Source organism: Mauremys mutica, chromosome 10 (genome assembly GCF_020497125.1).
Source record: "Mauremys mutica isolate MM-2020 ecotype Southern chromosome 10, ASM2049712v1, whole genome shotgun sequence".
NCBI classification, from domain to species: domain Eukaryota; kingdom Metazoa; phylum Chordata; order Testudines; family Geoemydidae; genus Mauremys; species Mauremys mutica.
In genome coordinates this window covers 54631229-54655446 of record NC_059081.1, presented here as the reverse complement: position 1 = coordinate 54655446, position 24218 = coordinate 54631229, and the positions used below count along the sequence as shown (strand labels likewise).

General features: G+C 41.9%; 1 protein-coding gene across 5 annotated transcripts in view; it reads left to right on the top strand.

Annotated features, from left to right (window-relative positions):
• Positions 1 to 24218, top strand: part of HECW2 (HECT, C2 and WW domain containing E3 ubiquitin protein ligase 2) — a 268755-nt gene that overhangs the window by 190033 nt on the left and 54504 nt on the right. For all 5 annotated transcript variants that reach the window (XM_045032746.1, XM_045032745.1, XM_045032748.1 and 2 more), the window contains exons 9-15: positions 1287 to 2648; positions 4271 to 4366; positions 8971 to 9121; positions 9534 to 9637; positions 11443 to 11567; positions 13434 to 13619; positions 23095 to 23229. In XM_045032746.1, coding sequence (XP_044888681.1) covers positions 1287 to 2648; positions 4271 to 4366; positions 8971 to 9121; positions 9534 to 9637; positions 11443 to 11567; positions 13434 to 13619; positions 23095 to 23229 — 2159 coding nt within the window. The remainder of the gene's footprint in view (positions 1 to 1286; positions 2649 to 4270; positions 4367 to 8970; positions 9122 to 9533; positions 9638 to 11442; positions 11568 to 13433; positions 13620 to 23094; positions 23230 to 24218) is intronic.

Below are 24218 nucleotides of genomic sequence, written 5' to 3'. Positions count from 1 at the left end.
CGCACAGCCCAAGCCCCACAGGCCCAAGTCGGCTGGCACAGGTCAGCCAAGGGTGTCTAGCTGCTGTGTAGACATACTTTCATCCCTGGTCACAGGGTAACTTAAAGGATTTACGGGTACGCCAGAGTCCTGAGCGGGGCGGGCCCTCAACCGGAAGGGGCGTGGCCTCAATGGGAAAAGGCAGGGCCTTTCAAGATTTAAAGGCCCCAGGGCCTTTAAATCACTCCAGAGCTACCAGCTGCTGAGCGTCTGGGAGCCCCAGGGCTCAGGGGCGCATTAAAGGGCCCTGGGCTCCAGCCACCACGGAGCTCCGGGCCCTTTAAATCACCACGGGAGCCCTGCCGCTACTACCCCAGGCGGCAGGGCTCAGGCTAGGGATGGGGTAGTGGTGGCAGGCTTCAGTGGTGATTTAAAGGGCCCAGTGCTCCTACCACTGCGGGGAGCCCCAGGCCCTTTAAATCACCGCTGGAGCCCGACTGCCAGGGCCCCGGGGCTCCGGCAGCCGGGCTCAGGCAGGAATTTAAAGGGCCCGGTGCTGCTGCCACTGCGGGGAGCCCAGGCCCTTTAAAGCGCTGCCGGAGCTTACTTTCACCTCTGCTTGTGACCCTCCTCCCTCCCTGGGTTACAGAGGCCAGGCTCCGGCCCCAGCTCAAACATCTCAACTGCTGGTTTTAGCCCTGTAGCACAAGCCCTGTGAGCCTGAGTCAGTTGACCCAGATTCTGAGACTTGCTGTTGTGGGTCATTTTTGAAGTGTAGACCTACCCTTACTGTCCATGGAACTTTAGAGCCTCCTTTTATAAAGAGAAAAAAAGCTCTAAGTAAATATAAAACTGTTCTGTACAGAGTGTGATATTTGTATAGTTGTGACTGCCCCATAAGGAGACTGTTGCAGTTAATGTCGGTCTCAGGTTCTGTGCAGATCCTGCTCTTAGGAACATGAACACAGACTTTAGAAAACTGGTTTTTACCTTGCTTTGAATGTTTTGTATAAGAGCCAATTTTGGCAATCTGCTGAATATATAAGAGCAGGATGGGAGTCCTTTATAGTGATACTTCATGCATATTGTGTTTCCTTTATTGTATAAAATAAGTTAAACTTATATTGGTCCTGCATGAGTAGGAGTATAGATTTTTTTTATTATTATTGTCGGGTTTTTTTCACTTCACTGTTTGTATGCAGCAAATGGGTATCTTAACAGGAGTGTGTTTTTATAGCAGAGATATTAGAATGAACTGAATGGATGTATTCATGTGTTTCATTCCCAGTCTTTGTGTTTCATTGCAGATGCTTCACCAGAAACAGTTGGTACCTTGCTAGGAGTGAACTCTGTGAATGAAGACTTAGGAAGCCCTTCTGATGATGAGGACATGCCAGCAGGGAACCATGACATGCTTCCAGTTTGTTTAAATGGCCCAATCCTTGAGGAATCTCTTGGAAATGCACTCCTTACGCATTCGTTAAGGACTAGTACAACTCTAGAAATGGACCAGGAGGGGTTAACCTCTACTGCTGCAAGGTCATCACCTAACAGAGGTCGCCAGGACTCACTGAATGACTATCTGGATGCAATAGAACACAATAGTCATCCTAGACCTGGGACATCTGCCTGCAGTGAGCGTTCACTTGGGGCATCCCCAAAACTAAGGAGTAGTTTTCCTACTGACACAAGACTTAATGCTATGCTTCATATTGACTCAGATGAAGAGGAGCATGAGTTGCATAAAGATCTGGATTTTCAGTCTTCCTTGGAAGAAGAAGGTGGTTTAGTAATGTTTAATGGTGCTACAAGGAATGTTGAAGGAAATCTTTTAAGTTACTCATTGTCAAATCAGATAATGCAAGGTCCTGCAGAGGATGGGAAAGTACCAGCCCTTGAAATTCCTTTGCAGCCCTCTGATAACCAGCAGGAGACTCTCCAAGGGCTTCCACCATCAGAGTTAACAGGAGAAGATGGTGAAGGCCAGCCAGATTCTCAGAACAATCTGTCGGTAGAATGGGCTGGCAGTGAATTGTGTGCCTGTCAGGTGGCAGAGCAGCCTACTAGCAGTGCAGACACAGGAGCTTCAGACTCTGCCATTGGTAGCAGAAGAGGTATTAGTGAAACGGAATCCATTGACCAAGGATCTGAACCGTCCCAGGTATCCTCAGAAACTGAGCACAGCGATCCTGCTCGCACAGAAAGTGTCAGTGAGTCCAGTACCAGACCAGAAGGAGAGAGTGATGTGGAAGGGGCAGACAGTACTTGCAATGAAAGTGTGACTACATGTCTCTCCTCAGTCGAAACTCGGTGTTCTTCTTTTGAAAGTGCCAGGTTTTCTGAGACTCCTGCCTTTTCTTCTCAGGAAGAGGAAGAGGGAGCTTGTGCCACCCATGTGACCAGAAGGGAGCCTGCTGCAGAAACACAGGACTCTGTGTGCACTCCTGGCTCTTTACCTGCGGTGCGGTTACCCAGCAGTCAAGAGGAGGCTCGGCAGCTAGCTGAAGGAGGTGAATTACAGGATAGAGATGACTCAGAAGAAATTTGGCAGAGGAGGAGGAGGAGTCTGCAGGCTGCAGCTGCAAGTAGCCAGTGTCAGGATGAAGAAACTGAAGGTACCCAAGCTGCTTGCGAGGAGGGAGCTACACAAGTTGAAGGAGCTAGTGGAGGTAATTACTATGGAGACAATAAATGGGACTGGTTTTTTGAGTAAGAAGGCTTTTCTGCAGCCATTAGAAGAGCTGTTTAAAAATACTTAATTCATAAAAATTTCAAAATAGTTCTGTTCTTGGTGGGTTTTGAAATAGTCCGATTAAAAAAAAAACCATTTTAATAGTATTTTAATCAATTTGTTATGGTTTTGAAAATCCGATTGAAAAAAAAACTGGAATGGGAAGTGGTGTATCTTGGAAAAGAAATCAGATCATGTTACTGTGTTGGCTAATCAAAATTATTAATGGGGGAAAAAACAAATCAGAAAACTAATACATAATCAATTGAGCTCCTGGCACTTTTATTGCTTTGTGGAAAGGGGAAAACAAATCTTTGTGCATCATAAAGTGCAAAGAGAACAAAAGCTCTATTTTTTAAATAATAATTTATCAGATTTACAGCTGATTCCCCTTTTATTCACAAATTCTGACCTGCTCAAGCATGTCTCTCCATGGGAAAAGATTTCATACATTCATTCTATTTACAACAATTACTTGTAAAGCTAATTTAGGATTTAAAAATTGTATGTCATACCTAACTTCAGCGTAGGTAGTAATATATTATAATAAATAACTTGTCCCTAGTCACAATTTACCATGTATTTATTCACTTCCTTTTTCTGGTGATGAAGTGGGGACTCTTGGGAGTTCTTTGGTAGCACTTCACCACCATATTTGAGGAGGCCTGGGATGGCTGCCAGCCACTGATGGAGTTGATCACATGCTGGGTACTGCTACAGGAAGTCATCCGTGCCAGTGAAGGCTTATCTCAAGTACATCAAATACTTCCGAAGAGCAATATTTAGACTTCTGAATGTACCAAATTGCACCAAAATATCCCTGGGAATGATATTCCCAGACTCTCTCAGAATCCTCACACGCCACCTACACAGAGTGTGAAATCCAGCCCCATTAAAGTCAGTGGAAGTTTTGTCATTGATTCCAGTAGTGCCAGGATTTCACCCAGAGTGTACAAGTTGTGTATACTTTCAATATGGTTGGTATATTTTTCAGCAACAATGTGTAAATCTTTCCAGTGAAGTGCACTTAGTAATATAAGATAGCTTGACAAATGGCGTTGTCTCTCCCCATTGGTTATGAGTATGAACTTTTATTTAAGGGAACAAACCAATAAGTAGAATAGTTTATTCCTTCTCTTACTGAGCAGCCCTCACCCCTTGCTTACACGACTAAAGGAAATTATTTTAGTGGGCAATCTTGTTAAAGTATTGTCATTAGACCTCTGATGTCCTATTATCCAGCCACTAAGAGCCAAATTTCCTTGTGGTGTAAATTTGCGTAATTCTACTGAAATCAGTGGAGTTGCAGCCATGGACCCCAATATAGAATTGGGCCTTAAAATCTTAAAGCAACAGTTACTGTATTTGAACTGGGTTTCCACGATGGTCTCATGTGGTCTGTATGCTGTCTGAGGAGCCAGTTGTGAGTTGGTGCCCCCTCTGAGACTTGAAATTACAGACAGAATCCATGTTCACTGTGCTGTTCAATTCAGAGGCCAGTCAACAGCTTCTTAGCACTGAATGAAAAAATAGCTGAATGTCTTCTCTGTTTAATTCTAGGTTCCCAAGCCAATGGCCACCAGAATTTGAGGTCACTACCGTCAGTACGTCAGGATGCTAGCCGATATCAGAGAGTGGATGAGGCTCTGCCACCAAGTGAGATTCTGTTTTACTTTAATCCAAGTGTTCAGGATATGAGCTACTCTAGGAGTAATGTGGCCCTGTAATTCAATGGGAACTAAGATCAGCAGAGGAGTTCTGTGTGGGGAACAAGGCTATGAAATCTTTTGTAAGACAGACTGTGTTTGGTTTAGGAAGTACCACAATGTGCTATGCTGATTTAAACTTCTTGTGGTGGTCCACTAAATGAAACTGGTAGAGATCTATGGGGGAAAGAAACTGCCTTTTCAACTTGTGAACCAGATGAGTAGTGATGTGCTCTGGTAGGGGCTAGGAAGCAAAGATATCCAAGGACTCTGGAAGCTGTGGAGTACTTCAAAGCTGGTGGAGATTTACACTGAAATAACGTAACTCTGCGACACACCATGCTAACTGGAGTTCCAGGATCAGCTGGAAAGCTAGAGCTTGAAGCTTTAGCCTTCCTGCTTTCAGCTGCTGTGTCATGGGTTATTTTTATTATGTAAAATGCATGAGATACAGTAGAAGTAGGGTGCTAATGTTTACTTTGGCTGACCTGGCACTTTGTCATTGTTGAGGGATCCAGAGAGTGATCATTAGTGGAATGGTGATACAATTAGGTGTAAAAAGAAATTAAGACATTTTGTTATTTTAATTCTTTTAATTTATTTTGTTCTGTGGAGGAAATGAAGACACTCTGGACATAAAGTAAACCTAGATGTTAAACTAAATTTGGATGTCTCTAAATTGGCTTAGAAATGGTTACTCAGTATTGTATATGTGGCTAGCATGTTGTTTTCAATTACTTGACTAATGCACATGAATAACCCTGGCCCAGTTGTAACCCAGTCAGTATTAAATATTTGAAGGGGAAGGATTATAGCATCTACCTGTACACTGCTAGTGGGGAAACACTGTTTACCCCCACTTCCCTCCCCCCAAAAAATATGGAGGCCAATTACGAACATCCCCTTCATAGACAATCACTAACCTGTACCAGCCCTGACTTCTTATTTTTTGTTTCACAAGGGGTGGTGAGAGTAGGCAGGTGGTTTTGAAGACTGATATCAAACAGCAGAAAAGAAACTCCCTTTGACTTCAATGGGATCAAGATTTTGCCCATTGAATTTAATAAAAAGTAGGATATTCATCTTGCCATTTGGAATAGGATTGTGTTGGCATAGTAATGAGACCTCACAGGAGTGCTGAATTAAGCCCATTATCCTCTTGCTCCGGTTGGATTCTATGACAGCAAATGGTCATGATAAAGTCATCATTCAAAAATCCCCAACTACCAGGTCAGCCAAAGAGAATGTTAGCACCCTACACCTTAATTTAAAATTTCTCAAACACAGTATTTCTTTTCAGAGTCCTGCCTGGGGGAGATAGGTACTTTTGGCATTTTCATCACTTTTCTCACTGACAGGATACAGAACATTTACAGGAAATATTTAGATGAGATCAGGTCAAGATATAATAAATTAGAAACTTTGAGAGGTGGCTTTTATACTGCAGTGATGTATATAGAAACTGCTTATTTTTCTCATAAGCTGTATCTGCTATAATTGTTGCCTTTAAAAAAAATCTCATAATATTTACACTTTGTGTTGCAATATAAAATTCCAACACTGTCATTTACTATGAGGGTGTGTGTGTGTGTTTGTACCCAATATTGAGCCCTGATATTCCGCCCCACATACCCCCATACTTGTATAAATATTTAGAAAGGATAAAAAATCAAGGCACAGTGCAAGAGTTTATACAGATCATCCATCTACTACTATGAATAAAACTTAAACCAGAAAAAAATACTGAACACCATCTGGATTCAGTTCTTCTGTCTGAAAATGTGCTTGAATGTTATTAATATTGTGATGTTATCTGGGGCAAACACTCACTAATGGAACATGCTTATTCAGTCAAAGGTGGGCAGCATACTACAGTCTCAAGGTGCTTTGGAATACGTTCTAGGTTTGTTACATCAGGCTGAGACAGAGGAAAAGATAGTTATTCCAGTTGCCATATAGATTATGTTCAAAAATTTAAATTTTTTTTATGCAATATACATATACCATATGCTGATTTTACAAATTACTCATTATGTTAATAGGGAAAGCAAAAAACAGGTGACCTGGTACTATAAAATCTTGATTAACTGCATAGAAACTATGCAAATTCACTGTACGTTCAAGCTTTTGTTTTAAAAATATATTTTGTAAACACAATTGCGTCCAGTTTAATTGATTAAAGGTGGCAGTAATCTATGTAGTTGCCTCAATAATGGCATTGAGGTCTCAATGCATCGCAGTACTTAAGCCAGTGCTTAACTTGAAGAAAATGGGACTAGTTACATGCTCAAAGTTAAGCATGTGCACAAGTGCTTTGCTGGATTGGGACCTTATTGCACAACACTGTTCAGCTGCGGACTTTATTTGAAGAGAGGAGTGGAGAATATGTGCTAGGTAGAGGCAAATTTCCCTCTAGAAAGGCCTTTTCCACAAGAATATAAAATCTCTATATACTCTGAAATTGGCAGTCCTCTTGGAAAGCCAAGTAACCTTTCCACTTGGTTAGAAGTGGAAAGCACGCTGAAAAATTTAGTTTTACCAGGCTTAATTACTTTTGGTCAATTGGCTGTGCCTATGCTGAGAGGTAAATGAGCGTCTATGTAAGTAATCAAGGCTGTCTCCTACCATTTATTTGTTGCTTTCCCTAGGAATGGGCCTGGTTGTTTTCCACAGTCTCTGGTTAGTACTCTACTGTGTGTGTGAATGTGGTTTTTCATTTATCATTGCAGCACTGGAAGAGCATTTAATATAATCTTTCCTCTCTAAAGAGTAATTTATCACAGTGATACACATTATGTATCATTAACTAATATGCCTTACTGCTGTTGTTGACAGCTGAAAAAACCGACCACTAGGTACCAAAATCAAAACAACTAGTTAAGATTTACAAAGGTCACCTCTGTTCTATAAAGGTGCAATTCAGAGGGCCAGCAGGGGCCTATACACCACTGAAGTTCCGCTTAAATCTATAAATTCGGGCTTAAATGGAGCTCAGTTGGTGCGTGGAACTTGAGCTGGCCTTCTGGCCTGTCGTAAACTTCAATGACTGTATCACAGCATACTGCAGATGAAGTGAGTGAACCCAAAGATCTTGAATTGTTTAAGTTGGGATTCACACTCTATAATGTTTTGGGGTACAAACCCACTGAGGGGTTGTGTCACTGTCTGCCTGTAATCCTAAGTGCCTTAAATGTTCTGCTGCTGTGGCTCACATCCTGGACACCAGCAGATAAGCGTGCAGTTCCCTTGTGTCTGGGTGCTGTGCAGCCTTGGGTCAGCACTCTGACCCCAGTAGCCTGCCTACAACACAGCCTGTGCTTCACCTTGGTCTCCACAAGCCGTGGTTACTACTTTCATACACTCCAGTCCTGAATTTCCCAAAACTGTCTGGCTGCCTGGACACATCCAGCCCTCCTCTGGAACACTTAAGGAAGCAGTAAGGTTTATTGCTTTTTTAAAGAGACAAAAGTACAGCTTATTACTTTAATCAGAGTTAACCATTACTTTAGTTCAAACACAGCACCGGGTTCATTTAGATTAAAAGTAAAACAAATTTATGCATAGAAGAGCATGGGTTAAGTGATATCAAGTGAAAAATAAAGGTTACAAGCAAATAAAAGTGAAAACACTCATCTAGCAAGATACAGTCTTTGTTCAAGAAGGTCTTTCTCTCACCCACAGTCTTCTTTCCAAATTTTTACTGACTGGCCTGGCTAGGACCCATCATAGAGATCAAATCACTTGGTTTCTTTGTCGCCTTACGGTGAAGGATAATTTAGGGGTTTGCTCCCCCTTTCATATAGTCCAGTGAACCTCTGAAATGTATTCTTCTGAAGGCTTCCCGCAAATAAAGTTACTTAGTTCATGCTGAGTAAAGGAGTCATGGGTTCTGGAGGATAAGGCTCCATGCTGGTTCCTCCTCTGCTGGTGATTGCTAAAGTGCAAATTATTTCCACCTACGATACAAATAAATAGCCCACTGAATTTGGCCACACCTGGTTTGAGGTGTCACCCTCTTTCCTTTTTTCTGGACAAAACCTGTTAATCCACTCCACCTGTTATGCTGGTTTCAACACCTAGTCACAAACTTTAAAGCATAATATCAATGAGTATCCATAATTTCACATACAACATTGTCACGTATATTTTACAATGATATTATTGACTAGTGTGGTGTTAGTTTTCAAATGATACCTCACAGGGCATATTTTGTACAAAACATCATTGCATAGTGTGTAGAGTGTGAACACACATATTCTGCCTAGGGTCATACACTCCCTAGTCAGTGGAGCATCAGTACATATTGGATAATCCATATTAGATGTGAATTCTGTAAAAAAAAACTCAGTACAGTGGGAGGTTGATTTGCAGAATAACATCTGAGAGAAGCCTGGGATTTTACCTATGAGTCATGTAGACAGAGGGCAATCAAAAAGTGCTGGGTCGAAGGACTCTTGTAGAAGAGAAATAGAAACTCAGGACAACAGGTGTAGTTTAAAAAGTAACAAATTGTAAAGTAAAAGTCATACCTCATAACGATTTATTGCTGTTCAGACTGGGAGGCCCGAATCGACAGCCATGGGAGGATATTCTATGTGGATCATGTAAACAGAACAACAACATGGCAGCGACCCACAGCTCCTCCAGCCCCACAGATCCTCCAGAGGTCAAATTCTATACAGCAAATGGAGCAGCTGAATCGCCGGTGAGAATTGTTGTTGTTGTCAGTGATTAAGTTTATGGTACCAAAAGTGTGCTTGGCATTTTAAAGCCAGTGTGAGGACTAGGTCTCAGCTGCTACCATAAGTAGCTCTGTGCCAATGTTTGTGAACCAGTGAGTCTTAAGTGTGGTTCTTCTGAATGTTCCCCTGAATTTGGATGCAGGCTAACAGCATCTATGTTCCATTAATGTTCAATGGCAACCTGGCCAAAAACAATGGGTAAGGAACCACAAAAGGTCAGGCCATAGAAGGCTATGAATAATCAGACATCTGTGGATTTTAGGCTGCACGGATGAAAAAGGAATTAAAACAGCTTCAGTAGTTGGGGTTTCCTAGTGCCAGTTGTAGGGTGTAGTCACCCTGTAGTGTATGTAAAATCCAGTCTTGTAATTCTAGATATCAGAGTATTCGTCGAACAATGACTAATGATAGGCCTGAAGAGCACCCACATGCCATTGATGGAGCTGGAGAGGATACTGACTTCCATCATTCTAATGCAGGTAAAAATAAAATTGATGTCAATCAATGGAGAGTTCAGCCCATCAGCCATTGAGTGAGATAAGGAGAACCCCACTTTCTGTCTGCATAGAACCAGATCACCGTTTGCTGTCATTTACTGTCCTGTTCTACCTGCTATGGCTCAGCTTATTAGGACTTATTCAATCAGCATGTTGAAGAATTGTGTGTGTATTTCAGCTTCTTTACTCTCTCACGTTATGTAAATGGCTAATGTAGGCCATTTGCATAAAAATGTTCTGCAGCTTCCAACTTTTTAGTTATTATGATTATTAATGGTGGCATATAGTGAACACCAGGCTAATCTGTAGCAATTCCTTTACTCTGTTAATATGAATTTCTCCTTCTTCTCTTGACTTCTGAGCTCATTTCAATGGTGCTTCTGTTGCTAATATAAGGGAAGATGAGCTTAGATGGCAGTTTGAATGAATGAATTAAACCAGCAGAATTATATACCTGGGAAGTAACCTGAATCCTCCATTTTGTCAGGCAATTTTAAGTTTAAAATTCAGTGAGATTTTTCCTTAATGAAGGCTTTTCCATTGTTAAAGTTAACCCCTTGACGCCAACAATCAGGGTGTCTCTGTGCATAATTTCATTATTGGTGGCGGGGGGAGGGCAGGGACTGCTGGAGGTGCCAAGAAGTTAATTAGATGTTACACTACTGACTTTCACAAAAGAAGTGATGAGAATGTCATCTGAGAACAAGGCAACATCCCCATGATGGACATACAGTGGAAGGAATTGAGGGAAGTACTGCATGAGCAGTAGTTGTAAGTATCTTTTGTGACAGATTTATGTTACCAATCCCTTAGTTTCCCCCAAACACACCGGTTTTAGGGTCGCGAGACTGTTGTTTTTCAACTCACTGACTTTCGCAGTTTTACAAGTTTTGCACCCCTTCAGTTCTGTCTCCTTTCTTACGGCTGGCCATTGGCAGCAGAGAGCTTGTTTGTGTGCGCTGGTCTTGGGCTGCAGTTTCGTTCCTTATCTTTGGGCCTAGCTGGATCCTTGAGTTAACCCGTTCGTTTCTCCCTTCCTCCCCCTTCGGCCTCTTGTAACCTGCAAAGGAATCTTCCACTCCACACTCATGCCTTCAACCCTTCCCAAGATATTTTCCAATGCATATAAAGGCATTAGCAATATACAACGCTGGTGCTTACCCAGGGGACCCCACGGGAGGGGAGGCATTTTATTGTGACACTTTCTCTCCTCTTATTCATCTCTCTTCTCTTCCATTTTTCAGAACTCCTTCAATGCTTGAAATATTTTTCTCCATATTTGTTTCAACTATTACCTTTGTTTCCCACTCCCCCCTCCTTTATTATGTTCCCTGTCTTTCTCCATTGTGTTCCTCATTTCCTTCTTTCTTTTGTCTCTCTCCCATCACTCCCCCTATTTGAAGTCCCTGTTCTTCCCTCAGGTTTTATTCCCACTTAACACCTGTCCTTTCCCTCTCCCAGTCTCCTCTATTAAGTTGTATATTCTAGTTTCTTAAAGTATAGTGTTCTTCCTAATGGAGCTCATTTGATTTGTAAGAGTGGCACTTATGTATATCTTACGTCAGAAACAATTAAAAAGTCTTACTACACTGTTACCCTGGAAACGTCAGATATCTTCAGCAAACATGAATTGATAAATTAGGATTATTTGAGGTACACTTATGTAGAGAACGTTTTAAGAACCTGAGAGAAATGTCCATTGTATAATGCAAATCAGTGTAGTTGTTTGCAGTGAGGTTTTTTTAAAGGTTATTACTGGAAATCTTTGTCACTCACTTTGTTGTTAGATTTTCGAAGGGAGAATGTGCTGCCTCACTCTACCTCCAGATCCAGGCTTACTTTATTGCTACAGTCTCCTCCGGTGAAATTCCTTATCAGTCCAGAGTTCTTTACAGTGCTGCATTCTAACCCTGTGAGTATAGTGTGTACCGACATGCAATTTCATAAATATACAGTGATAAATATGGGCACATCTGTGGGCTCTGTATTTTTCTTATATAGAAAAATCTTACTCAATATTTTGAGACTAAGATATGAAAAAGGAAACTATGTGATGAGCTACTCAATGTGGGGGATTTATTACTTTACTCTTCAAATTGTGCATGTCCACAAAAACACTGTGGAAAATTGGCAGTACATACCAGCTGTTAACATAAGGCTCAAGTCAAGGTTTCCAACTTCATCTGTGCTGAGGAACTGCAGCGTTTATTTGTTATGGGCCTGATTCATCACTGCATTACATTAGATGTCCAGAAAACCAGTGATGCAATGGGGAATCTTTTTTTTTTTTTTGGCATTTTATTTATTTATTTACAGTGGTAACTGTTAAAGAACCAATATTTACCCATTTACTACCGTGTTATTTGAGATACTTCAGTTATTGTCTGCTTTACACACAGTGACTCTTTGCATTATCAGATATCACTCTAGTAATGGTGGTAAATATTGACGTTGTAATGGCTACTACTGTATACAGCATTGTAAGTGTACTTGACATTATATAATAGAGGGAAGGTGCCAAACAAATAAATCTCTGCCCTGAACAGCGTACAATCTACAGAATGACTGGATACGGTATACACTGGTAAGTGTATTTGGGCAGATGTAGCAAATGCCACTGCTTGAGTGCATTCTTTTGGAGCTGGGTGTGATATAAAAACTACCCCTGGAGGCATTACAGTGTCTTCAGTTTTTACTTTTTGCTTATCTATTTGCCCGGTCACAGGAGTACTTGCAGGCAGTGAAGTATTCATTACATTATTTCTTCTGTTAATAATTCAATGGCTTTAAAACTACTGGGCAGTGTTAGTTTTAATTGTATGGTATGTGTATCGTTCCAATCAGCTGCATGGAATCTAGCCTGCACAGCTGCATCTTTAATTCATAAGGTATAGGTCCATTTTGTTTGATTGAAAAAAGGCATGTGTATTTCTGTGTCTTTCATTCTTTTTGTTTATGTAGAGCTACAATCAAATGTGCAAGTGTCCTTTTAGAATCCAAGTAGTTTGAAACAATGTTAATGTAAATCCCTGGTGAGTTTCCATAAAAAATATAGTGCCAAACTAGGCTAGAGAAGAGACGCTTAGGAGAATGCTTAGGAAGGGCATTGTGAAGTCTCTGCAATTTAGGCCAATTTTCTTGCTAGAAGAAGCAGTCATAACTACACCCACATCAGTGAAGTGGAATGCTGGAAAATATAGCTTGCACCTCAGTGGGTGAATAGAGTCAGGCAATGAAGACTTCATGGCTTTTTTTCTGCTGCTATTGTTCAGCTGGAAACAGTTTCCTTCAAAGTTTATTAGAGCTGCAGGCCATACATTTACATTAGGAAGGCTGCCTTTGCAGGGAAAGAGCTAAATACTTTTGTTTGATTACAATATAGATACTTCGGAAAATGCCTGCAAGAATAAAACATTTATGATCAAATATATTGGGAAGTGTTTATTTCATAACTGGTTCCCACTCTGCTATTCTCTCTTTAATGTCCATTCTTCCATATTGCTGACTCTTTATCTAATTGTCAGGGCCCCAGTTCAGCAGATCACTAAAGCACATGCGTAACTTTAAACATGTGAGCCGTCCCTGTTGACTTCAGTGGGACTGCTCCGGGGCAAGGACCGGTGCCCATTGAACTCAGGCTTAAGTGCTTTGCTAGTTTGGGTTCCAGTTATTATCCACTCATTGGAACATAAGTCACTCATCAGACTGATGGCCTGTCTATGTAGACATTTAACTTCTAATGTCCTTTCCTGAAATTATTTTATTATGAATTTTTCAGAGTGCCTACCGCATGTTTACAAACAACACGTGTTTGAAGCACATGATCACCAAAGTCCGGCGGGACACCCACCATTTTGAGCGTTACCAGCATAATCGGGATTTGGTGGGCTTCCTCAATATGTTTGCTAACAAACAGCTGGAGCTGCCGAGAGGTTGGGAAATGAAGCATGACCATCAGGGCAAGGTACCTGGAACACACATGTAATGCTGGTTGGATTTTGTCTTTGTAATGATGGTATTGAAGCATCTGCTCTTAAAAGGAGCAGAGATGCAGATGATTCTCCAAGAAGAGTGAGTACTACTCTGGCTGGGTTTTTTTCCTTCCCCTCCCCTGCACAAAGTAGTACATCTTGTCTGTGCTGAGGGAGCATTGTTGGGAAGAGAGACTGAGTAACATTAACCATTATGGAAAAACATTTAGTAAAGAATTATAACTTTTCTACATCATTCACTATTAGATTCCAAACGGTAGTTTAAAACTTCTATATAATGGAATTTATCATTATCCCTTATTAATTTTTCTTTCTTAATAGCTTCTGGTGTTCCCAGCTGATCCGCCATCCAAGTACCAAATAGACAGATTATTGATCAGTTTTGAAGATGAGATGAGATTGGATGCATTCAGACCAGTTTGGCCTTAGGGAATATCTCAAAGTTGGGTTCTGTGTGATTCAATGCTGGCCATAAATACTGGGAGAAATTAATTGTTTGGCATGGTTGCATTGCAAAGCCTTCTAGATTTAAGGTTATAATTTGGCCATTTAAAAGAATTAGGACCTTTTTATAACTCATCCTTTGAATTAGAAATGTTCATTGTCAGAAAAGTTATTATATTTATTTCAAAAGTAAGAGTTTAAATTTACTCTGTGGTTCCTACATTAATTATCCTTTTTTTTAAAGTTGGTATGATATTGGATCTGCTTCTTTCCTTGGGGAAAATGATATTATTGAATACTATTGAGGAGGGGGCAATTAGTTACTTTTTGTATGACCATGACATTTAAAATATTATATTCAATACACTAAGTAAATAAAAGTAAGTTGAAGCTTGTAAAAAGTAAGTTGGGAATTTTCAGTGGCCTTACATGGTAATAGTGTTACCTAGAGTGGCATTTTCCCCTTTGCATAGGTATAGGAAAGAATAAAAGTGTGCTAGAATTAACATGTAAGGGAGTGATAGTGATATCTATTTGGGTGAGAAATAAATGGTAATTAGGACTATAGAGAGACAAGGTGGAGGAGGTGATATCTTTTGTTGGACCACCTTCTGTTGGTCAGAGAGACAAGCTTTCAAGCTTACAGAGCTCTTCTTCAAGCCTGCGAAATGTACTCAAAGTGTCACAACTAAATGCGAGGTGGAACAGATTTGTTTAGCATAAGCAGTTCACATATTTCAAGGGACCTTTCAAGGTGAAATGACCAGACATGGAGGGAGGGGGGAAATCTGGAAGGGAGGGGCTTTAGTGGGTTATCAATTGTTGTAATAAGCCATAAATCCAATGTGTCTATTCAAGCCATGATTTTTATTGTCTAGCAAAGTTATGAATGTAAGCATAAGTGATATGGTGTTTTTGTCTTTTATCATTGTGTGAGTTCATTTCAGGAGCATAGTGATTGTCTGCTTTCACCTGTATAATTGTTGTTAGGACATTTAGTGTGCTGTAGGAAGTACATCACATGCTGTAATAGGCATGTGTAGGACTCATGGATCTTGAAAGGTATGGTGTTGGGGCTGTTGATCGTTGTAGCAATGGAGACATGTCTGCAAGTTTTGCATCTGTTGGTCTGGTGCTGCTTTGAGTTGAATCCTGATCTGTGGGGAGCTTGCTTCTGATGATGGGCTTGGTGAGGTGGGGGGTTGTTTGAAAGCCAGAGAAGGGTTTCAGGAAAGATTTCTTTCAGGAAGTGGTTGTCATCAAGTACGGGTTGTAACTGTTTAATGATACTTTGTATGGGCTCCAGTATGAGCTGGTAGGTGACAACAAAGGGTGTAATAAACCTCCCTCCAACTGTACACCCTAGCTGTGACCTTTGACTCCACACTGGAACCAGTAGGAAGTATCATTAAACAAGTACAGACCATACTTGATGGGGACCACATCCTGAAATAAATTTTTCCTGAACCCCCTCTTCTGACCTGTAAGCAACCTCTCCAAGTGCATCATCAGAAGCAGGCTTCCCGTAAACCAGGACCCACCAACTCAAAGCAGCACCAGACCCTGCCAGAACCTGAAGAAGAGCTCTGTGTAGCTTGAAAGCTCATCTCTTTCACCAACAGAAGTTGGTCCCATAAAAGATATTACCTCACCCACCTTGTCTCTCTAATATCGTGGAACCAACACAGTTTCAACAAAACTGCATGCAACAATTAGGACTATAGTCTGAATAAGCCGATAAGTGCCAATGTCTATAATTCTGGGCTACATTTAGTCATGAATGTTTGCGTGTCCAATGTACTTGACACCTGAAAGGAATACAAACAGACTAAACTGAAGGCAGGAAATATGCTTGAGGTATGTTGTTGTCTTGGATTTATTACTTTGCAGCTTTAAGGAAATCATTGTGTAAAAATGGTGGGAGAGATACAATTATTTTAACATCCCTTTCCCCCGCCCCCCGTCTCCCTCTTTCTTCCTCTTCCTCTCTGTCTCACTGAGCCCTTTCCCTTAAATTTCCTGGAGCCCAGTTCTCTCCCTGAAGAATGAGTAACTCCATTTCGAGTTCAGTAGGAGCTACTCATATCCTCCAGAGGGAGAATCAAACCCTGGATCTCTGTGTGTGGTACTTGGTGATCGTGATTAATGCAGCTGTAATAAGACACAGAGGAAGCACTGAACAAAGCCTCATAGGAAGCTCTTTATTTTGAAGTACACCGCTACCCCTCTGTAACGCGGGTTCACGTATAGCGCGGTAGAGGCGGGGCTCCAGCGGTGCTTTAAAGGGTCCAGGGCTCTGGCTGCTGCGGGGAGCCCAGGGCCCTTTAAATTACCGCCAGAGTCCTGCTGCTGCTACCTCGGGGCTGCGGCAGTGGGGCTCGGCCGGCCATTTAAAGGGCCCAGGCTCCCCGCAGCGGCCGGAGCCCGGAGCTCTTCAAATCACTGCTGGAGCCCTGCCACCGCTACCCCGGGGCTGCGGCAGCAGGGCCTGCTAGTGATTTAAAAGGCCATGGGCTGCTGCAGGGAGCCCTGGGCCCTTTAAATCACCACTAGAGCCCTGCCGCTGCTACCCCGATATAACAGCGTTTCACTTATAACGCAGTAGGGATTTTTGGCTCCCCACGACTGTGTTATATCGGGGTAGCAGTGTATATTTTTCTGTGCCCTAGCTCAGGATTGCTGATTCTCATCCTTTTGAATTGGCTTTTCCACAAGTAATACTTGCTTCCTTAGTGACCAGTGGAAGATGAGTCACAGTAGAAAAACTTATTCAGTACAGTAGGGGAATTGTAGCGTGTGTATGACCTAAATGAGGGCTTGGTTGGCCTAAATTGTACAGTGTGCCTTGCTTGTCCAGTACTTGTGCCACAATGCATAAATATATCTTCTATGTGCCTTAGTACTTGTGTTGATGGTGACCATACTTCATCTCTGTTGTGCTGCAATTAAAAAATGCTCTTTCATTTTTCACCCGCTGTCACCTTACAAATATGTTAAAGCATAATAAAAAGCAACACATATCTCATGTGCACAAGTGAATTCTGGGATTAATATATCTTGTGATATAGAAGATGAATGACTGAGTGGGACCCTGCCAGTTAGAGGGTATATGGATATTTTTCTTGATAACACAAATAATTAGGCCAGTGGCAGTGAAGATTAACGTGTCTTATTTCACAGACCAGCAGCTAGAGCAAAGAGACAAAGAATGGGACAGGTGGGCTTTACTCCCTAGTAGTTGCTGATGTTTCTTACCTCTGCGCAATTGGCTGTGAACTGGGGTCCACTGGTAGAACTCGGTGGAGAAGCTTAGGCAGAGGTGGTTCTGAAATGCCTGGCTCTGAACTAAACAACCATCTCATTTAAAAAAATAGATCTTTCCTGGATTTGTAAGCAAATCATACATGGAAAATCAGTGTATAAACAGAAAACTAGTATATAAATAGTATGTGTTGGGGGATGTTAAAATAAAGTTGAACATTGATGAAGTAAAGTATTTAAACAAGCATTCACCGCCTTTATTTGAAATAATATCTGTTTAAAAATGTATAGTTCTTTGAGGGGGAAAGGATTTAATTTTTGGTCAAACCAAAATTCTGTCACTTTGCACAACTGTTATAAGTTTCCTGGCTATATCTTGCCAGGACCAGTGATAGGAGTTTCAGTTTCCAGCAATGGAACCAGTGTCCAGATTAGCCCAGAGCTTTGAAGTTCAAATGATTTTCTTTAATGAAGCTTCAGCGCAGTAAATCTGTGCTTTATTATAGACTGCTGCTGGCTGGCCTAAAAGCATTCATGCTTAATAAGACATGATCACCCTTAATATAATCTTTAAGCATAGTTTAAGTGGATACAAAAAAGCATTACATGCTGTTAGATGGCTGCATTAAATCAGAGAATTGTTCATCTGCATTATAGTTCTAAACAAGTAACTTTTTTCATATCGAATCATTGTTTTAGTTTGTTTTTCTAAGTATACTCTATCATAAGGTTGGTACATTGAAGTTAGCCTTTGGAAGGTTGCCTTGCTTCCTTCAAAATACAGATAGAGTTGGATAAAATAGATATCAGCGCTTGAAAAAGAATTACTGGACATTTGCTAGTAAGAGAATTAAACCTATTAGCTGGGGCATAGATATCAAAGATGACATGGGCCATCCACTCTGCCTCCTTGCAGAAATTCAAAAAGCCAATATTGAAATTGGTAAAACAGGTTCCATCCTGCTTGCAGAGTAGTTTAGATTTCTCAAATACCTGGATCCTGTGTAGCCAGTATCACAATTGACATCACTATTTGGCCAGGTGGACACCACCAGCTCGAGGCTCAAACATTGCCATTAGCAAATTGCCATTTCAAAATTCAACAGAGACATTGTGCTTAATTTATACATTTATAGATATCTCAGATGAGCAAAATGTATATAGTTTTTCCTTTATAAAGTTTGTCTCATCCCAGACACCAACTTGTAAGGCATATATCTCTTTTTAGCTCCAGATTACCAGACAGCAGCTTGACAATCAGGGTCCTTAAGAGTTTTGGTGCCCTCTGCTGGACTATTCCCAGCTGGACTATTGCTGGACTATTCACATTTATTAAATGAAAACTTCAAAACAGTATCCAGAAATTATAGTCACAATAGGGACAGTAGACAGATACAACCCCTCCCCCAAATTCCAAACCTTCCACACCTCAAACCCATTGTCCTGAGACCTAAAAGGACAATTCGATATCATAGTCCCATGCTATAGTATGAAGCTTCTTTTTGCTTCTCCTTTGTGTCATGTGAACTTCCCAGAAGTGACCCTATGCTCCCCATCATAGTAAATAATAATACTTATTTCTTCTATAGCATGCCTCATGTTTTCTGTCTGAGAGAGCTCTCTCTCAGCCCATGAATTCTAATGTGTTTGTATTTAAGTTGTGGGAATTCCTACGGTAGATCTGTTTGTAACATGGCAGAACAGGATATGCCCCCACTGTTGCTCCAGAGCTGGTTACAGTCAGAGTTCCATATCAAACATGTTCCTATTTCCATGAAACAATGATATACTAGATGCTTACCCACCATACCTCTCATTCCCAGAGTGATATTGAAACTCAAATAGAAAGAGGAAGGATGATCCTCATAGCCCCAGCCTGGCCAAGACAACCCTGTATTTTGATCTGACCAGGCTATCCCTTACTTCTTCAGCTAGTCAAGGACTATAATCTTATAAGACCACAGTCAGGTGTTGCATCTGAACTCAACAAATGCTTCACTTCAAGTGTTGGTTTCTTGTTGGTTAATGCCAGAAGTGGCATGCTGTTCAGCAGCGATCCAGAATATTCTGCTCAGAATAGTAGAAAACCTTCCAGACCATAGCTTACTTACCACAAGTGGAAACACTTCTCCATTTGGGTGGTCCACCACTGTGTCTCTCTTAATCTTTCAGTCTAGAAGATTTTGGGCTATTTTCTATGCCTGAAAGAGTCAGATCTGTATGCAGTGTATAGCCGTGTAGGATATGAGAGAGACAAGCTTTTGTGACCTGAAAGAGAGCTCTGTGTGGCTCTCACCAACAGAAGTTGGTCCTAGGGATGCAAAAGGTTAACTTGCATTAACTGTTAACCCTGGGCCAGCCAGCCAGCCAACACCAGCAGCACTACACCGTCTGGAGCAGGCCCAGCTGCGCCGCCCGGCCGGATCTGCACTGCCTGGATCGAGTGGCCCCAGCTGCACCGCCTGGCACGACAGCGCCACCCTGCCAGAAAGGCCCCAGCCATGCCAGCGGATGAGCCCCAGTCCCAGCCACGCTGGCTGGCAGGATTGGCCCCACTTGCTTAACCGTTTAAACCACATATTTAATCATTTAAACGGTTAACTTTTTAAACAATATTTACATCCCTAGTTGGTCCAATAAAAGATATTAGCTCACCCACTTTGTCTCTCTAGAGTCAGAGTCAGATCTGGCAGTCAGCTTGACGAAGGTGCATCTGGCTGCAATTCCTGCATGTCACTCTCGTATTGCTGGAAGGACTGCGTTCATAATCCCATAGCAACCAGATTCCTGAAATGATTGAATAGACTTTGCCCACTTATTTGGGATTTGGCCCTGCCTTAGGACTTGAATTCTTTAGGCTCTTATGGGGCTTCCATTCGAGTCCTTAGTCCAGTGGTCCCCAAACTTTTTCGTCTGGCTGGCGCCAGACGAGAGCCCCAGAGGACCGTGGTGGCAGATGAGCATCCGCTGAAATTCCACCGACAAGTGGCCACGTCAATAGGCATTGCCACCAAAATGCTGCAGACAAGCAGCGTCATCCAGAGGTGTTGCCACCAAAATATCGCCAAAAATCAGCGGCATTTTGGCGGTGATGCCTCTGGATGAGGCAGCTTGTCAGCGCCATTTCAGCGGATGCTTGTCTGCCGGCCAGTAAGTGAGCACACTTAGACGCCCCGGCGGGCGCCATGGCGCCCACGGGCACCGTGTTGGAGACCCCTGCCTTAGTCTCTTGTTCAGTGTTACATCTTTTGGCTAAAGTACTCTTCTTAGTAGCCATCACCTCCCCTATCGGCCAATATACTTACTGGTCTTTTTTCCAAAGCCACACATTTAGAAAATTGAACAAAAGCTGCATACTCTGGATGTGTGCAGAGGTCTGGCTTTTTATCTCCTTCAGGTTTCTTGTCAGCTCTTTGTTTCTCTATGCAGAGGGAACGAGAGGTCGGGGGGGGGGCAGGGGAGAAGGGATAGCTCAGTGGTTTGAGCATTGGCCTACTAAACCCAGGATTGTGAGTTCAATCCTTGAGGGGGCCACCTAGGGATCTGGGGCAAAATCAGTACTTGGTCCTGCTAGTAAAGGCAGGGGGCTGGACTTGATAACCCTTCTGGGTTCCTTCCAGTTCTAGGAGATAGGATATCTCCATAAATTTATATTTATTTAATTTAATTTATCCCATGATGAGATAGACTTTCTAAATGGATTACCAGCTGCATTTTTGTGTGCTATAATGCCAAACTTCTGACACGTCTTGAAAACTCAGTGCATTCAACTAGAGCACATTTGGCATCTACTGGCTTTGTGGGAACTGATCCTATTGTTGACATTTATAGGGTAGTGAGGTGTATGTGCCTTTGCTAGATACACCTCTATCCCAATATAACGCGACCCGATATAACATGAATTTGGATATAACGCGGTAAAGCAGTGCTCTGGGAGGTGGGGCTGCGCACTCCAATGGATCAAAGCAAGTTCAGTATAACATGGTTTCACCTATAACGCGATAAGATTTTTTTTGGCTCCTGAGGATAGCGTTATATCAGGGTAGAGGTGTATTATAAGATTATAACTGCCTCAAGGGGTAACATGAATGTTGGGGAAGCATTCCAACTGTCCCTCTTCAGATGAGACTCTGAGCCCCATCTCCACTGAAAACAGCTTGGGAGTCACCTCCACTGGAATGGACATATGTAATCACCTGAAAAAGGAAAAACTGTTACTTACCTTCTTGTAGCTGTTGCTTGTCAAGCTGTTGCATGTATCCATTCTGTGACCTACCCTCCTTCGCCAGCACATCAAAGTGTATCATTATGTGATTCTCATGCAAAGGAAGTGAAGGAGAGGTGGGGGAGTGGGTTCCACCCTTTATATCTTCAGATCCAGGCAGAAGGAAGCCAGGTTACCCTTACATGTACCGTTAGGGAAAACTCTCCGGCACTGGTGCATGAAATCTCCTCCACACCCAGGCGCACAATAGAATGGACATGTGCAACACATCTCACAGAACAACACTTACGAGAAGATAAGCAACCATTTTTCTCCTCAACAGCCAAAACTCCCAGCTGAGGAGAAGGCTGTCAGAATTGCGGGGCAGGCAGCTGGGGCAGGAGCAGATGCAGGCTGGAGCAGGGGCATGAGCTAGAGCAGAGCAGGCTGGAGTGGGAGTGCGCCCAGGAGCAGTAGCAGGGGCTGAAGCATGAGCACAGGCCATCTGTCAGAACTACAAGGCAGCTACTCGTGCTCCTGGCCAGGAAGTGACTTGAAACAGAGAGGAGAGACTGCGTCTCTTGGGGGCTGATATACCTGCCTTGGGATCACCTGGGTGGATGCTTAGTCTAGATATCCTTCTCCCCCTGTAGTGCCACGTGTCTCCTTCACGGTGTCTGAAAATCCCCAAAAGCATGAGAATGGCAAGGAAATGTTTTCCAGGTGTGACACTAAAACTGGAACAAGTTTAAATATCTCGGAATTGAGAGGGGGTTTTTGCTCTAATTGTATTGCAGCTTGAGGCTTTTCGGGTTTAGGACCCATGATCACATGGCCTTGTCTCAGCAAATGGCTAACCAGTCAGTGCTTGTCATTTCTTCTTATCCCAGGAAACCATTGGGCCTGCCTTGAATTCTTTTTTTATATTTTTGGCATCGTCTTCTCTGTATCCCTGGTCGACTCTTTAAGTTGGCCTACCTAGAATAGCTCTAGCAGAAGGATGGTGAACACGCCTTTTAACCTATAATCACATTGTGTCCTAGAACATAATCATATGCTTGACATGTGTACACACCCCATCTATATTTATAATGATATGATAAATAGCTTGTTAAAGTGCAGTGTTGTTGCCACTAAGTGACGACCTTTTAGATGCATACAGATGAAATTAACTGGTGAATGCGTTGACATAACTTCTGTTAGACATTCAAGTCCACTTTTCTAGAAGAACAATCATGATTTGTCTTGGTATTTTTATGTTGTGGCCTGTCTGAGAATCTCAAAATGATGTATAAACATTAATGAATTAAGTCTCCTGTGAGACAGAGACACATTATCATTGTTTTACAGAAGGGGAAACTGAGGCACACTGAGGTAATTTCCTAAAGTCTCAAAGCAGGGACTGGAACCTAGATCCTCCTGTGCTTTAATTCTGACACACTTTCTGTCCTGCCAGTTTACTTACTGCAGGAAGGTGTAGTTAAGACCTTCCTAAGTTACAATGAATGTTGACTCTGAAATCTTTTTTCCTTTTCTAGGCTTTTTTTGTTGACCACAATTCCCGCACCACCACGTTCATTGACCCACGGCTTCCCTTGCAGAGTAGCAGGCCCACTAGTGCATTAGTGCATCGACAGCACTTAACCAGACAGCGCAGCCACAGTGCTGGTGAGGTAAGCCTGAACTGCTCCTCTTGTTACTTAGCTAACAAGGATTTCAGGATCATCCAGTTTTCACATCATTCCATTCAAATATTATTTTGTCAATAGTTTAATGGTTCTGCCAACATGGTATCCACCTGCAATCAAAAGACGTTCTTACCTTTTGAAAAGCCAATGATGGTCTTTATTGTACAAGGAAAGGTCTGATTTGATTATGTTAATAATCTGATAGGATTTTATCTGCTGCTATTAAAATGCAGTAACTCCATCAAACCACAGGAGGGCTCTTGAATACAGATTTCTTCACCAAACAGCAGTAGCCTGTTTTTTACTGTTTTTTACCACAGGAATTTACACTGACTAGGGAAGTGTCAAAGAAAGTAGGTGATTTAATTTAGAAAAACAAGTTTGTGTGCATGCACACCTAAATATTATACTGTTTTCCCATATATGCTATGATACTATAGACCAAGAAAGGTAAAAATTCTTCTTACCACTGACAGAATGTCAGATAGTTAAATTTTATGGTCCATATGACATCACACTAGTAATAATAATATAACCTTTTTTAGAACATTGATTCTAAGTAGAAATGCTTAAAACCCCTTATCTATAATATAAAGAAGTTCTGTAATTGGGTTCTGATTACAAAACTCTTGAACTGTATTGTTTTCACTAGAAGGTTTTGAGTCAATTATGTCCTGACTATAAGATATTTTTATGTTTATATGCATATGCAAATACTGTAGGCTTGTTCCTTGACTGTACTGAGTTTACCTTCACTGCAGTTGAGGAAGTGGGTGGGGAAGGTGGTTCTAAGCCATCTTTCCACTCCCCTCATTTAGATCTGGTCAAGGACCCACACTGCACTCAGCATAATTTAGAGGAGCTAAAGGGCTGCTCTAATTTATGCTGTCTGTGAGTAGCAACTGGCAGACGAGGATCTGCCGGAATGCTTCCTTACTCCTAGCGTGCATTTTCCCTGCTTCCCACCCCGACAT